Raw genomic sequence first — 15,933 nt, forward strand, 5'->3', positions numbered from 1 at the left:
AGAGGAGCAGGCAGACACACTCTGATGTAGTAGTAGTACGGTAGTTTTTATTAGACAATTAAGTTTCAAATTGATTATTGAGCGTGAGTGTGCCTGTGTTGGCAATGCTATACATGGGGGAACAGTTTTTTGGATTAGTGTTAGGAAAGGATTACGCATATATTTGTAACAGCTACATAAGGTAAACAGCTCTGAGTGTATCTGTGTGTGTGTGTGTGTGTGTGTGTGTGTTTGTGTGTGTGTTGTAAGATGTTGCATCCATTGCTGATGAACACATGCCGATATACTGGCAGGAATTGAAGAAAGATACACTCATAGTCTCACTATTCTTTTGTTTTATAGCCCTCTACTACCACCTAGTGTGAGAGAATTTAATTGTTCTGCCTGTCACTGTCCTATAAATGAATGAAGACAAATCATTTGCAGTAAATTGTTGATAGTTTTCAGACCAATAAAGTTAAATTGGAAATGTTTCCACTGCACACCTGATGATTTAACACGGCACATTAATGTCACAGCACAGCAGTTGGCAGTCGCTGTGCACATGGGAAGCCTGTGTGAAATATTTTGTATTATATTCGTATACATGCTGAGTTCTTGCTGGGTTTAGAAAAAACCTATTAAGAGAAATACATAAAATTACCATGCCAATTCAGTGCATCGACAATCAATACAAAACGTTTCTATTTAAAAAAAAGAAGAAACATTTATTTCAACATTACCAAGATACCTCTAGTGAATTTTATATCTTTAAGATTAACTGGGAAATAAAACCGGTCTGGGTGAAAAGACTCCAAAATGGCAATAAGATGACAAAACTAAATATATGTATATAAAAGTCACAGTTCTACTGGCTCTAATGAGATAATCACTAATGTGTTAGCATTGGAAAAGCTCCACAGTGGTGAGTCTGAAAAAATGTGCTAAAAGCGTTAATGTTTACTTTCCATCAAGTTAATTTCTGCTTTTACAACCAAATATTCTGTGTATATGTGCGTCCTGAGCTTCATGTCACCTCCAAAGGACACTAAAATGAGCATGGGCTCCTCCTAAGACTCAACAGTCCTCTGTTTTCTTTGTGCATCAAAGTTCCCAAAGCCTCTTCAACACCCAGGCACAGACTGCCTTCCAGGTCTTTTTGCCCTTCATGTGTTTTTCTTCAGCCTACGGAAAGGATGAATTGAAAAATAGTTTTTTCCTTTTGCCCCAGTGAGGAGGGTTAGACGAAGCATCTAAACCTAACGGAAAGGATTTTAAAACTAGATATCAAATAACCATATGTGGGCGGCATCTCCACACCAACACCACCTCCGTATACAGTCGAGTAATTGTTGTGAAGGAAAAGTGCTGTAGAAATGGAAAAACAAGTCAGTGGACAAGAGACAACCCAGTGAACAAGAGACAAACCAGTGAAAGGTTAAAAAACCAAGCAATTGAAACTCCTGACTTGGTCGTTCATTCAGAAATTACTTTAGGAAACTGAAATAGCAAATTTAAATCACTAAAAAAAGTAAATGGTTCTAAATTGGAAACCTAGGTCCGACAGTGCTTCTTCACTGCCAGACCTAGTGTTTCTTCATTTGCATGTACAAAGAGAAAGAAAGCAAAGGAGAGAGAGAGAGAGAGAGAGAGATAAAGAGAGAGACAAAATGAATGTGAATGAATAGACATAGATAAATGGACAGACAGAAGGATGGAGGGGGGAGGGCTAGGATGGGATGCGGAGGAGGATGATCTTTAAGAGTGAGTGAGTGAGAGAGAGAGAGAGAGAGAGAGAGAGAGAGAGAGGGGGAGAGAGATGAACCTTGTTCTCCTGCTGCTTCCATCCATGCCTGCACTCAGTAATGACACAGCACTGGTCGTCTAATGACACAGCGGCAGAGATGAAAGAAACCCAAATCTGTGCTCACAGCAGCACAGCACTGTCTCATCACTACCCTCTATACACATACTCATAAATAACCATCACAGAAAAAATAGGTAACCTGGCAAAATAAGGCAACGAAGAAAAATAACATAATCCCCAAGAGCCGTATCACTGCAAAAAAAAAAAAAAAAAAAGCATGACCGAAGTGGAAAAATGAAGAAAATGTTTCCAGGAAAGAACATCAAATATAGATAGAGTATGATGCAGGTGTATGAGCAGGTTGGGGTTGAGAACATGACTCTCTTATATAAGACAAACTACTGGGAGTTTGCTGCCGTAGTTGGAAACAAGTCTGGGAGGATGTTCCTCTTTGTTCAACAGGTCTACAATAGATACACATATTTATCTTTTCACACCGGTTATATTGATGATGCAAGACAGGTTAAACCGCATGTCTTGGATGTGTGATATTTAAGTTAGCTGGGTTGGTTAATTACATAAATTTAGAATTTTTTTTATACTTGATGGTCATTTGAAAACTGTTTTGTTTCTGTAGTTCTGTTTAAGTCAGATCTACTAGTGACAAAGTGTTATTTTGTAATGTCTCACATAAATACCATGAATAAGTTAAAAGTGAGTTATTTTATTTTATATATATGTATAAATATATATACACACACACATATACAGTATACATATATAAAATAATACATATATATAAATATGTATATATATAGTATATGTAAGCATGTGTAAAATAATGGTAAACAATAGCCTCCTCTAAGTTAGATGAAGTGACGTGCTCAGCTACAGGCAGGGATTCTCTGTGAAAGTGGTGCTGAAATGGTTAACACACAGAGACTAATGGGGATGGTAGGGGGAAATTGAATGGCAAGGGGTAAATAAATTGCACATCACCATGAGGCTGTTGTGACAGCTGGGGGAGTCAAGGTGTTCTCTGCCTCACTCAGCCAACTGTTGACAGGGCAGCTTGTCCCTGACCCAGATACACAACATCACACATTAAAGTGTGTGTGAATGGGGATCAAGAATAAAAGGAAGAATTGCGTGTACATGTACGTATACGTGCCCCCGCCTGTGATAGATCGCAGTTTCTGCGAGGCTAACGGCGTGCGGGTCTGGGCTCACTTAAGAGGCAGATAAAACAAAAATGATAGAAATGATTGCTTTTTAAAAGGTCTCAGTGCTGCTCTCGACACTGACATTATAACTGCAATAAAGCAAGAACCAACTCTCCGTTCCTCATAAGTGGACGGTGACGGAGCTCTAAGAGGATGACGGAGTCTCTCTATAAATACGTATGAAGATTCGCCACGTAACAATAGGTAGATGTGCACTACAGCTTTTATTCAGACTAATTTCCTGGACAACCTCCCATGGATTAAACTTTCCATACATCATCAGTGGAAGTGCTGCAGCCATCCCCCCAACCTCCACCCATTGTTCCCTGACGTAACCAGCCTTAGCTCATCCATTCCTAAAATGACCATTTCCAATCTACTATGATTTGCCACCAGGTTTACCCTGTCCCTTCTGTTTAGAGAGGAAAAGAACATTCCAGTTGCCTCTTCAGGACCTAAGCCTAAAAAACAAACAGAAAAACACACTAATAATTAAGAAAACAAGCAACAAGTAAAATAATACACCTTAATGTGTACCACACAATTAATACCCTTTTCAAAGACACAGTATCCATCATTGCCTTTAGATGACATTAAATTGCCCCAGTTTTATTCAGACGTTTATATGATCAAACTAATATGAGATGTAATTGTGCTTCAAAGCTGCCGTCTGTGAGAATGACATGCAGGAAAGAAGTGAAACATGAGATCAATCCTCTTTGATTCCTGTAGCCTCCCAAGGGTGGCATGGATTAGAAAGACGATTCTGGTGCTGTGATAAGATAACTTACTTTGGGAATAGGGGAGTTAGTATCATTTGACAACTATATTTATGATCTCTCACAATAGCAAGTCCCAGCAGCTCCTTGTCTCATCAACAGACTCTATAAAAAGATGGCTGCGTCCTGCAAGTTGTTTAATTTACTACACCGAAACATGACTTTTTGTTTAAAAACTTGGCAAAAATTTTTTTTTATTTATATATATTTTGTATTCATCTCTAAATTTAACTCATTCATTCATTCATTGCTCTCTACCAGGAATATGTTTTTGTAGTACAGTTGAAAAAAAACCTATATCCCGGGAGAAGCTAGCTAGCTTATTGGGGGTAATTGCTATTGTAGAAGTTAAAATAATACGTTATTAAGTTTTTAAAAAAACAGTGGGCAGGACGTGGGATTGATCTTGAGCTATAAATATGCATGGTTAGTCTGAAGAACATATCCATATATATGTTTGTGAATCCTAGCTTTAATGTTTAAAAAACATTCAAATGGTTTTATACCATTGCAATTTGATTATTTAAGATTAAACAATTAAAAGTTAATAAATATCAGTTCAAAAACATATGCAAATTAAATAAAAATTAAAGAATGTGAGCATTAATACTAGGAGTTGTAATATGAAAACACCAAGGTCTCCAAGAAACAAAAGACAAAAAAATATCTACTAAACATAAACAATCTGACAAAACATGGATTAGTCTAATGAAAAAAAATAAACAGAATATCTTAATGTGGATCATATGCAGCACTTTATTCCAAATCTACCTTGTTTGCTTTCTTATTTATTTAACACTGAGCTGGTCTCTACTAAAGCTGTTGGAAAGGCATTAGCTCAGTGTAAATCAATCACATGAGGTGAGAGATACTTAAGACACAACGTATAACTTCACTATGGGCACACATTAAAACTGACAGGAAGGGAGAACTGGTCAGTGTTCGGGTGATTTATTTTTGGCTTATTGTTTCCAACAAGAAATAAATATAATTATAATAGATATTTAGGTGTTTTTTATTCTCTTGGGTGCTTAGTTAGTCAGTAGTTGTGGCTGAAGGTTACGTGTCTGTGGTGTAGGGTCAAACGTTAGCACCTCCACATGGAACAGGGACTTGCCGGAACTCCCAGCCTCTCAATCGAATCTCAGCACGTCAACATGTTGATGTTCCGCCTGTTCTCTGTGTCACAGCACAGTCACTAATTCACTGAACATGGTTCAGTGAAAAAAATGTTGTTTTTCACGTCATTTTGAGGCATTTTGCTCTAAGGACCCTGCTGTATGCTGTATACTACCTACTGCACTGTATGTACCATGAGTGCAGGCGTCACCGTTAGACACATGGTATTGTTGTAGTGTAAATTCTAAGGGGTTATCCACACCTTGCCGCTGGATGCAAGGGCTACAGGAGAGATAAGAATAAAGACTCAAATTTAATTAAGTCTGACTGTGTGACAGAAGTGAAGAGTCTGTGTCTCTGCCTTCAGGTGATGTCTGCTCTGTACAGTGCACAGCCTTTACACAAAAGAGCAGCCTCTCATGATAACCAGCTATCATGGCCGGAATATTCTGTGCAGCAGGACTGAATTCTGGCTTCATACAGTAAGAGTCGGCCATTCACACCGTACTCACCCTGTCATTACTTCTCTCATGTCCATCCACTCTGTTGGCATTAGGTTGCTGATGAAAGCCTTCTTTACTTAATGGGAAGAGGGAGTTGTCAGGCCTCACAAATTAATTTCAGCAAATGACTGTTTTGTACAGCCAGTAAAGAACTTCAGAGATCAGTCTGAACCATCATCACCTCATCTGTCTCTGCTCTACATTTAATTTTTTACATTTTCTTTTTACTTTATGCTTGCCCTTTTATTGGAGATCTACATAGGCAGACTGCACAGTGATTTGGGTTTTGAGTTTACACCGGATGTCTTTCCTGATGCAACCCACCCTGGGATTTGGGGACTAGGTGGTATCGAGCCTGGAACTTCCCTGTGGCAGGCAGGGCTCTGGTGTCTGGTGCTAGCTTTCTCCCTTTCTCCTTGTCTCTGCACATAATGCAACCCCAATCCTACTGCTTTTGACAGTGATTGCCATCAGCTGTCTAAACTGCCATAAATTGTTGGACAGATATTTATTGTCCTCTTAAAGGACTCTGGCGTCCACCATACAGTGCAGTCAAACCATAAAACTGGCACAAATATTGACAATATTGATGGATCATGTTCCACACTGACCTTAGTAGATTAAGGCCTGGCAGGCAGAATTAACAGGGAAGCACAGGCAGCGGGGGCATGGAGAGAAAGGATGTCAGGAAGCGGCAGGGATATAGATTGATTGAGAAAAGATGTCGAGGTGACAGCCAATAAGAGACCATTTTTAAGGGCAAATGGCTGTCGTTTGTATGGTAATCTGGGACTCAGAGGAAATCCCCTGCTGGGCCTGTCTTTGAAGAGGCTTTTGTATTTCATTATCTTTGCTCAAATTAGACGTGCACGCCAAGCTGTGATGGAATCATGTGTGTGTTTATGGGCTGTAACAGACACGTCAACTCAGGGAGGAATAATATACCACTCTGTAACTGGCACAGTAACTAGAACGTGTTCAGTCAGAAAATGAACTTTTTAAAAGAAACCTTAACTGAAAACAGCGAGTCGACAATCACAGCGAGTCATTTGGTTAATCAACTCTACTGTATGTCACAGACATTAATAATACACCTTGGCAATTGTCCAGCTTTCTTAGCACTTCATCAGACTTTTTAGCATCTGATAGACCTTGAAAACACAGCAGAAAATCCCAACACTTTAAAGGACTACCTCAGAGCCTGTCTGTGTTGGAGTAAAACCATTTTTAAAAGTTAAGATGCAGTTTGAAAACGTAGTATAATAAATAAACATGAGAAGCCATGGCTTTATGACCACTAACCTCAGTGCACTAAGATGAAATAAAAAAAAAAGTCTTATTGGGAAAATCAATCAGTAATATAAACATTAATGCACTTATAACAGGCCCAGAGATGGGATTTCCCAGAATCCAGCCATATGTGTCAGGCAGAGGAGTTATGCATACACATGTTGATGTTCTGCTGTGTGGGAGTGGGCTTGAACCCTGATGTGGTCATTGCATCTTGAGCCATGCGTGCACCTGCGCCCACCGGGAGCGTCTGCTTCTCGGAGGGGGTGTGAGTTAGAGGGCTTCTTCTATTAATGGACCATAACGCACAAACTCTGCATGATTCAGCCATAATTAGGCTCTCTGTCACTACCCATCACACTTTTTGCCTTCCTTTTAATCAGGCCATTTTATCGCAACTAATGGGCGCTGAAATCAGCATCCTGAACTGTCACTGGAGCTAACAGGCTTTCTACATGGGGGGGGGGAGGGGACAGCTCCCACCTTACCAGGAAATCCCTGTGTTCATTTATGCTATGTAGCATTGTTTCTCAAATTGAGGGTTGTGACCCAAAAATTAAACTCCATTAATAAAAAAAAGTTAGAAGAGGAAATATGTTGCAATATATATATACAGTATATATTTATTACGCAATATATGCCGAAGATTTTACACAGATATCTATACATGTCATAACACACACAGACTGAACACACACACTCACACAGGAGAGTGTGATCACTGATTAACCCACAAAGCAAGAACAGAGAACAGACAGACCTGACATATATTATATATATTGTTGGAAAACCAAAAGTCTTAAAAGCTACACATACTTCATTCATGAGCATTATTTGACCAAAGTAAATTTATATAAAAAAATAAACACACACACACCCCCATTTCCAGTGTATTCAATCTCAGGCTGCTTTCAGCGCCCCCCAGGGATGGAAGCTACATTATAATTATTATAAAACAGTTTCTGCACAGATCTTTTGTGAATGGTCTTCCAGGGAAGACATTATTATCCTTCCTTTGCCAATCCCCTGTAACCTGGTGACTGAGATTAAACTTCGTTGTGGTTCAGAAACATTAGTCCTAAGGCAATGGCTGACAAAATGTGGCAGGCCAGCGAAGCACAGACGGAGTGAACAAGCCTTTCACAGCCTCAGGTGTCTAAAAACAAGATTGTTCCACCTGCAAATACATGTTTTTCCCCCATATTGAATAAAAAGAACAAGGGCTTTGGTGTACTTTCACCTGAGGATAAACAGTGTGACAACTGGGCTGTGGTGTCATGTACAACAGCTGTGCCTCTGTTGTGAACCCTGCCATTGGTTACACGTGAATTGGTCATCTCTGCTATGCATTCAGTTGCAAGTTTCCCCCAATTATCTGATTCCAAACACCCACTCATGTGCATTGGCAGTTTAGTGCTCATTTGCACCTAGCAACAGGAGACACCAGGCGTGAAATGAAGGTGAAGGATTTAAATTGATGAAAAAGCCAAATTAAGGACTGTACATGCAGCTGCGTATGAAATCCACACTGCACTGTAAGTGGAGTGTAAGCAGAGGTTAATCGACAGTCACCCACGCGAAATTGCATGTCCAGGTGGCAGATGGTTCACTTCAAATCACAGGAATTCGACATGAGGAGCAGCACAGTGACAGAGACATATGTAGAGGTCTACTTTGGCTTCCTGATGGATACCACCTGATGATGCATTTAAAATAAGAGTGAATCATAATTAAATATTAATTAAAACCAATATATTTCATCAGTCCTTTTGAATGTGTTAATTTAAGTTTAATCTATTTTTTATTTATTAGTTTGTTTTTAATGATTAAAATGTGTTTTGGCTCGGATTGGCCAAAGAGTGAAGCTGCTGCAGCATCAATGACAGCTGCGCACCACACAGAAATACTTCCATATTGTCTTAAATGTGAATCTACGACATGACGGTTAAAATCTAGAAGCGATTTGAAAGACTTTTCCACTTTTTCCACATTTTACATTCGGCTGTTTGGTGCCTTCATGGCGCACAGCTGCGCAACACATTTAATGCGCCGTGCGTAAAAGGTGCAAGAAGCTGCATCCTTACCTGTCGTCGGTCTGCCAGTCCCCGAGCAACAGGTCTCTGAACCGGTATCGAGGGGGCAACGGGAGAACATCCTTTTCCAGCTCCACCATGGTCTTCCTCCTCAGTTCTCCTCAGAGACAGAGAAAAATACTAAAGAAAACCGCACCTCCACACAGAGGAGGTGGACTCCCCTTAATCCAACTCCGCTCCTCTTCCTCTTCTGTGGCTATTCAACCCGCAGATGAGTAAAGAACAAATAGACACGTCTCATGGTGCTGCCTTCGACTTTCTCCTCCAAAAACTGAAGACTAGTGTTCTCTACTTCGTCGCCTCCAACATTCGAGGCAACAGGTCGGGGATGCTCAAACGTCGGTGGGTTCAGGGGGAGGCTCCACTTTTCCTGTGACAGCTAGAGAGCAACTGGTTGTCTCTTCTAGCAGCAGCAGCATCAGAAGCGGCAGCAGCAGCATCCTCCCTGAACGTGCTCCGCATGGACGCACAGACTACAAATGTGCAACCAGACGTTGAGGGATAATTAACTCTTAAGACGTTTCGAGAACAATAGAAGAGCAATTACAAAAAACAAGGGGGTGGGGTGGTGAAGGGGGTATGCGCCCTCTTTTGACATCTGCCCTGGGTATCTTCTCCATGAGCATCTCAGTCCACATTCACTTATTTGACTGCAGAGACAGAAAGATTTGTGGGTTTCATCATTCTCACCCAACTCCCTCCAGATAATGAAATGAGACTTTTTCAGAGTCTGTTTAAGTGGGCAGGAAAGTGTCTTAGTGAAATATTCTTGGCGTGGACAACAAATCCAATTTATTTGGTGAAAACACTTAACAGGATTCTTCAGGGATTTGCCAGCTGAGCTCTAAATGCTGTTCCTCCACGGCTGAGCTCACACTTGCTAAATAAAATGAAAACATAATCCAGAAGGAAAAGCAAAAATTAGACAATAATTTTCAATGTCGGAAGTGAGACCTCCAGGCTGTGCTTGAAAACGATGTGAATTGCAGAGGTTATCGTTGTTAATATACCTGAAGAAAGGAAACAGTGTTTGTACATTTGTCTTGTAGCACTGGAGATCCCCGTGGATGATTGTTTTAAATGAATCCCTTCAGTTGTTTCTTTCACAGAACCAAAGACAGTATCTTGTCCTGAAAAACAATAGCAGGGTTTCTACCCTATCTCTGTATTTTCTCAGACCCAGCAGGTAAAACATTCTGATCCATTAGGTGGCAGTATTTCAACTGGCAAGAATCACACATTATTCGTAATGACAGCCTCCAGCAAAAGTACCGTTATAAACCTCCAGTAGCGCTGTAATGGGTAGGGGCTGCATTTCCACCAATGGTTTTATAAAAGCTCATCAACAACACCTTTGGGTACCATCTAATCTGAGATTGGTTTATTTATAGTACACCAATAATCCGAGGCTTTCTGTATATGCCATAAAAACAAATCTAGTGCTAATAACAAATGACTGGAAATCGTTATTGCTTAAGTATAATACAAAAATACTGCACCTAAATATGTCCAGTATCAAATAATGTCTGAGTGGATGATCTAAAAAACAGCTTTGGGACATTCTTTGGAAAAGGCTTGGTAATTGCTGAGGATTACCTCAAAGAAAAAAGAAATAATTGTGGCAAGATTAATTAATGTACTAGTTAATCTGTATTTTTTCTAATGCATACACTAGTGTAAAAGTTTCAGGAAGTTATTTACCTTTACTTTATTTAAAGCAAATGTAGAAAACCTAAATCTCTTTCTCAATCAAAGAGACATATCCATATATATTTCAAGAAAACATTTGGGGCGTGGACTGCAGTTGGAGCAGTGTTACTGTGGCCTTTCGGGTACATGAAGCTTGACAGCAAGCACCGAGGGTTTGATTCCCTACCACCAGGAGGCTACTTCATCCGTGACAGCCTTCTTGAACAGGGCCTAAAACTGGGTAGAACGTCTGGTTCTTTATATTTGCTTTAAGTACTTGGAAGATTAAAAACCTGCACGAATGGGAGTTAGCCTGTTAGCCTAGTTGAGTGCACGTGAGCTTTACACCAACAGTTGAACTTTTCAGTTGTCACATTTCTGGGTGAAACCTTTCGAGAAAACACTGTTGTATCTACAATTGAACATGTGTAATTATGGACAGCTCTGTCACTCCTTTCACGGCTGGCTCTGTCTTTGTTTGCCTGCCACTCGGTGCATATGAGACGTTTAATTTTGTGGAGCCTGCGGTCATAACAGAGGCAGTAATCCAATTCAAATGTGCTGCTTAAGAGGACTGTTGACTGGAAGCCACAGACAACAGGTGCTATTCAAATCAACTGCCAGTAATTAATATTAATCACAGACGCAGAAGCCTTGACAAAGCAGCACCTCTGTGAGCTTTAGACAAAACCGTCACAAAGGATCGGTGCCTGGTAGAGTGATAAGAAAACAAACAACAGATCATAATTTAACATTGTTTGAAAAGATACATAAATTGATTTATTTTTCATATTTTTATTTATTGCTTCAGGGTTTGATTGAGATTCACATTCTAGCAGTAGTCATAGCTAGTTGTTTGAACTCCAGTCATGTTTTACCTGCACTTGTTTTGTCTTTTTTGCCCTCTGCTGGGCACTGGGACAATGACACTTCATTTCAACATGAACTATAGAAACAGTTTTTTTTAAAAAAAACAAACAAAACACCTTATGCAAGCATTTATTTGTGTTTTTCAGGAAACTTTCCTCTGTTTATATACACAACCGCAAAGTGGAAAAAACAAAATGAGTTCAACCTTCAGCCAATAAAATTCATTTCAAGAGGGTGGGTTATGTCTGTAGCCATGGTAACCACAAAAAACTGTCTGAGCATATCTGAAGGTATTTCACATGTTTCAAAACTGATTTAGTCTCACACTGTCATAATGTGAGCTCTGGAGACATTTGACAGGCTGAGTAAAGAAGGTCTCAGAAGACAATTAGACTTTCTTTATCCTTCAGACAAAAAACCTATTTTCTCCCCTGCCAGACACAGCATCTGATGAAAGCATAAACAGTATCTCATATAAAATATTAATCCATAAAAATGTGATTAAAATAAAAAAGAAATAGCTAAAATCTGACATTTTGATCCACTGAGTAGAAAACAATTTTCAGTCCAGTGTGACATTGACGGAGGCCAGGGCGTCCACAGCCCAGCCGGGGTACTGGTCAGGAGACGGAAACATGCGCTTCATGAATGTCCGTACAAACTCAGGGAAGCGGTCTTCAATGATGCTCTGTCTCACTGAGTGCATCAGGGTCAGCTGCAAAGACAAAGGCTTGATGACTTGAGGAAAAAATATAATGTCATTATCCAGCTCTGGCAGCAAATCATCTTCTCTTCTGCACCTTCAACATGTACAGGTCAGCTACAGGTCAGCTCACAGTTTACACGGGGCAATAAGTTACCATCCAGGGTAATGAGGAAGGAGGAATCATGAAAAAGAAAGTCAAAATGGATCAGTTTGAGGTTCAATGTCATTTGTGCTAATTTGATGTGTATTTCTTTAAAAATCTGGACGTTTTGCCTAACTTTCACCAACTTTACTTTTTAGTTAACCTGACGAACGTCTAACTAATTTAATAACAAAAGAAAGATGTTCTTGAAATTTTAAGCTTAAGGTTGTGTTGTTTGGCTAACGCTGCTCTAACTTAGTTATAGTTTGGAATAAAAATGTAACACATTTCTGTTGAACTTCAAACAATTTGGCTAACTTTTGCTAATTAAGTGCTAATGGTTTTCCTTTGAAGAAAATTTTGCAAATTTTGGGCCTTAAATTCAGCTAAATGTTTCTATGTTTTCAAATATTATCTACAGTTAGCTGTGTATATAAACACATGCTAATTATTTAAAAAGAAAAGTATTTTCTAAACTACATTTAGTTTTCTACACTTGTATTGCTACTTGTATTTACTGTATCCTGTCCTTTACAAAAAAATAATGCACCGATATTAAGCCTAACAAAAGAAATTTTGGAAAATTTAGTTTGAATATTCATTTTTGCAGTTTTATTTTCTCCCTATAAATAGAGCTGATCTGTTACTTTGGCTACTGTTCCTGGAAGTGGGCGTCCAGCAGAGTAGACTCCAAAAGCACAATGCTGAATGATCAGTAAGGTTTAAATCAACTCTGGGGATAGAAGCTCCATCCTTTGAAAAGTCTCAGGGGTTTTATTGTCTCTAAATGACTATCAGGAACATGAGTGTTGTACTGTCCATGAAATAACACTACAAAAAAGCTGTTTCTACAAAAAAAAAGAAGAATACAGTACACAAAATAAAATGCACAGAGGTATCTGTACAGCGTGATGCACTCTGAGTTCACCATTCTCGATTTAAAGAGTAAACTTATTTAATTGGTAGAGGCTTTCTGTAAAATGCACAATAGGAAAGGATTTAGTGAAGAAAATTAGCAAAAGAGAAAATCCTGATAAGTGAACATGAAGTGTCATGAGGATTAGGATTTGCGGGCTGTGGCCGAAAAGCATAACCTTATTAAGGAAAATAAATCTCCAGCTTCTCAGTGGAGTGTAGCTGGGTGATGCTGCAGAACAACTGCAGTGGAGGTCCACAGCTGAACTGTAACAAACCAGCAGAGTTGTCACCACTGCCTGGCATCAAACTGTGCTCCCTGTGCACAGGGCCATGTCTAAACTTCTTGTGCAGAAATGTTTATTATTCACATTTCAATTTGTACCAATTGTTTAGTAGTTTTATTTATTATTTAAGTATTGCGCTTAAAGTACCAGATAAAAGCAATGGCTGCAGTAATAAAAAATGGGAAACGGAATATTCATTAATGTAGGGTATTTCTGATGTACTGGTTCTGATGGCTGTAATAGTCTTACAAGTGATGTAGATATGTTTCTTGACCTAACACAAATATTTTCTTAATAATTTTATTTAAATTTAGACAGAACTCACCTGATAAAAAATGTTATGGATGGTGACGTGGTGCATGGCTGCAGTGTCATTCCTGAATAAAGCATGCAGGTACGCTCGACTATGTCTGAAACAGGTCGACAAAAGTGCAAGGTCTACATTTTAGCAAAACATTGTAGCACTGAAAGTGCAAATAATAGCATTTTTTAATATATATATATATATATATATATATTGCTTGTCGTCACTTACGTTTTGCAAGTGGGACAATGGCAGTTTGGGTCTATGGGCTGGAAGTCTTTGGCAAACTGCTTTTGTCTTAATTGGAGTGATCCCCAAGGCACCAAAGCTGAGCCAAACCTCTGAGAGAAGATGAATAATATTGTCTTTAAAGTCAGTTCTTGTCATTGAGGAATCTGTACAATTAAGTACAAAAAAAGAGAACACTTACTGCAGTGCGGGTGGGGAAGACACAGTCAAACATATCACATCCTAGAGCAACACACACTACCAAATCAACGGCATACCTGCAGCATGGTGGATGACATCATCAGACTCAAATTAAGAAAAAATATATCACCACATAAATTAATGTCTACAGGTTTACGTACCCTACACCCATCAGATATCGAGGTTTTTCTCGCGGTAAGTGGTCAGTGCTCAAGGTAACCATCTGCCAGAAGTCGTCCTTCTCCTCTCCTCCACTCAGGCCTCCAATGGCAAAACCAGGGACATCACGCTTTGTCATTTCTGAACAGAGGATACAAAAATCTGAATGTTTGACTATTTATCATCAGTGTCTGTCAGTGAACATAACTCCTCTGCTGCCAGTATTGTCTGACATGTTCTATACCACTCCCCACATTAACAAACTCATTACTGAATCGCTGTCCTAAAATCCACTTTATTTAAACCTGGCAGCCGGTTGATGAGATGTGAAGGAGGGATGAGATTAGAGAAGAACATTTTACCATCCAGACAAGTCTTGCGCAGTTCTGCATTCAAACCTCCCTGTATGATGGCAAAAAGGTTCTGCTTGTCTGGATTTTGATTGGCTGCTATGCAGCGGTCCAGCCAGCGGATGGATCTGTGCATGGCCTCCTCAACCCGAGGTCCTGTCACTGTGCTGCTGACCACATCATCCAGCTGCATCATGATGTCTGACCCTGGACACACACAGAGGCTTTCTATTACTAATTTTATTTTGATACACTTTATATATTTAACAAAAATCAATAAAACCTGTAATGTATACTCCAAGACCATGTGAAGCTTTTACCTAGACAGTTCTGAATGCTGATAGATTCCTCTGGACTGAGGAGAATCTCTTTGCCATCATAGGGTGACTTGAACTTGACCCCTTCCTCAGTGACCTCTGAGAGTTCAACAAGAGACACCATCTGAAACCCACCACTGTCCTGGAAGAGAAACACAACATTGCAACTGTGTTTAGTAACGCTCAGGCTTCGTTGTTACTACTAAGGTATCTCTGTACTGTAACTAAACGCTTAAATAAGTAGCAGAGCTGCAGACATAATTTTCTTGAGATGTCACGAATAACATTTATTTTTAATGTATTCAAAGTTCACTCACCGTTAGAAGATTCCTCTTCCACTTCATGAACCCATGCAAACCATTGGCTTTTGAAATCAACTCAGGTCCCTGTGTAAATCAAAGATCCGAGTCAAATCGGAATGACTATCACTGAAGAATCACATTTTCACTTTTTAACTTTTAAAATCCAAAAGAAAGGCCGGAATTGTTGTGTCGGTTTGCTTCCTACCGGCCTCATGCCTAAGTGATAAGTGTTCCCAAGACAGATCTGGCACCCCAAGCCCTCCAGCTGATCCGAAGTGATTCCCTTCATGGTCCCTTGAGTGCCAACAGGCATGAAAACTGGCGTGATGACGCCACCGTGTGGTAGGATTAGATCACACGCCCGTGCCTTCGTCACAGAACATTCTGCGACTATTCTCAGAGTGAGAGGAGATGCCACAGAAAGAGCTTTCTTTAACGACATGTGCTTTTCTTTAGTATTCGTGTCTCCTCCACACTCCACAACAGCCGCCATATTGCATTAATCACGTGACTAGAATTCGCCTTGAAAGACAGGTGCTTTGACCAATTGGATTTCAGAAGTTTGATCAGAGCGAAGCGCACGCCTTTTCTCGGTCCAATTAAATGCAGCAAATTGTAAATCGACAATGCGATGAGCTAATAAGAAACCTGCTTCCTGAAAGGGAGGCGG

The 15,933-nt window shown here is 39.8% G+C and overlaps 2 protein-coding genes across 2 annotated transcripts in view; both read right to left on the reverse strand.

Annotated features, from left to right (window-relative positions):
* Positions 1-9,158, reverse strand: part of kcnt2b (potassium sodium-activated channel subfamily T member 2b) — a 38,900-nt gene extending 29,742 nt beyond the window's left edge. Inside the window, exon 1 of the mRNA XM_017040581.2 lies at positions 8,785-9,158. Coding sequence (XP_016896070.1) covers positions 8,785-8,873 — 89 coding nt within the window. The 5' untranslated portion in view covers positions 8,874-9,158. The remainder of the gene's footprint in view (positions 1-8,784) is intronic.
* A 2,293-nt stretch (positions 9,159-11,451) lies between these two features.
* Positions 11,452-15,832, reverse strand: qtrt1 (queuine tRNA-ribosyltransferase 1). Its single transcript, XM_008329429.3, has 9 exons — positions 15,469-15,832; positions 15,279-15,347; positions 14,965-15,103; positions 14,657-14,851; positions 14,297-14,435; positions 14,137-14,212; positions 13,938-14,047; positions 13,728-13,812; positions 11,452-12,067 (listed from the first exon to the last, which is right to left on the reverse strand). Exons 1-9 carry the CDS (start codon positions 15,754-15,756, stop codon positions 11,915-11,917), a joined length of 1,254 nt encoding a protein of 417 aa, XP_008327651.1. The 5' UTR covers positions 15,757-15,832; the 3' UTR covers positions 11,452-11,914.
* Between the last annotated feature and the right edge of the window lie 101 nt (positions 15,833-15,933).

This window comes from Cynoglossus semilaevis, chromosome 17, assembly GCF_000523025.1.
Source record: "Cynoglossus semilaevis isolate Cse_v1.0 chromosome 17, Cse_v1.0, whole genome shotgun sequence".
NCBI classification, from domain to species: domain Eukaryota; kingdom Metazoa; phylum Chordata; class Actinopteri; order Pleuronectiformes; family Cynoglossidae; genus Cynoglossus; species Cynoglossus semilaevis.

Excerpts from the sequence above, each read along its gene's own strand:
- qtrt1 (XM_008329429.3), bottom strand. The coding sequence starts at position 15,756 with ATGGCGGCTGTTGTGGAGTGTGGAGGAGACACGAATACTAAAGAAAAG. Across the intron at positions 15,348-15,468 it reads ATCACTTAGGCATGAGGCCG|GGACCTGAGTTGATTTCAAA; the intron begins GTAGGAAGCAAA and ends TGATTTACACAG. Across the intron at positions 14,048-14,136 it reads TCTTCCCCACCCGCACTGCA|AGGTTTGGCTCAGCTTTGGT; the intron begins GTAAGTGTTCTC and ends ATCTTCTCTCAG.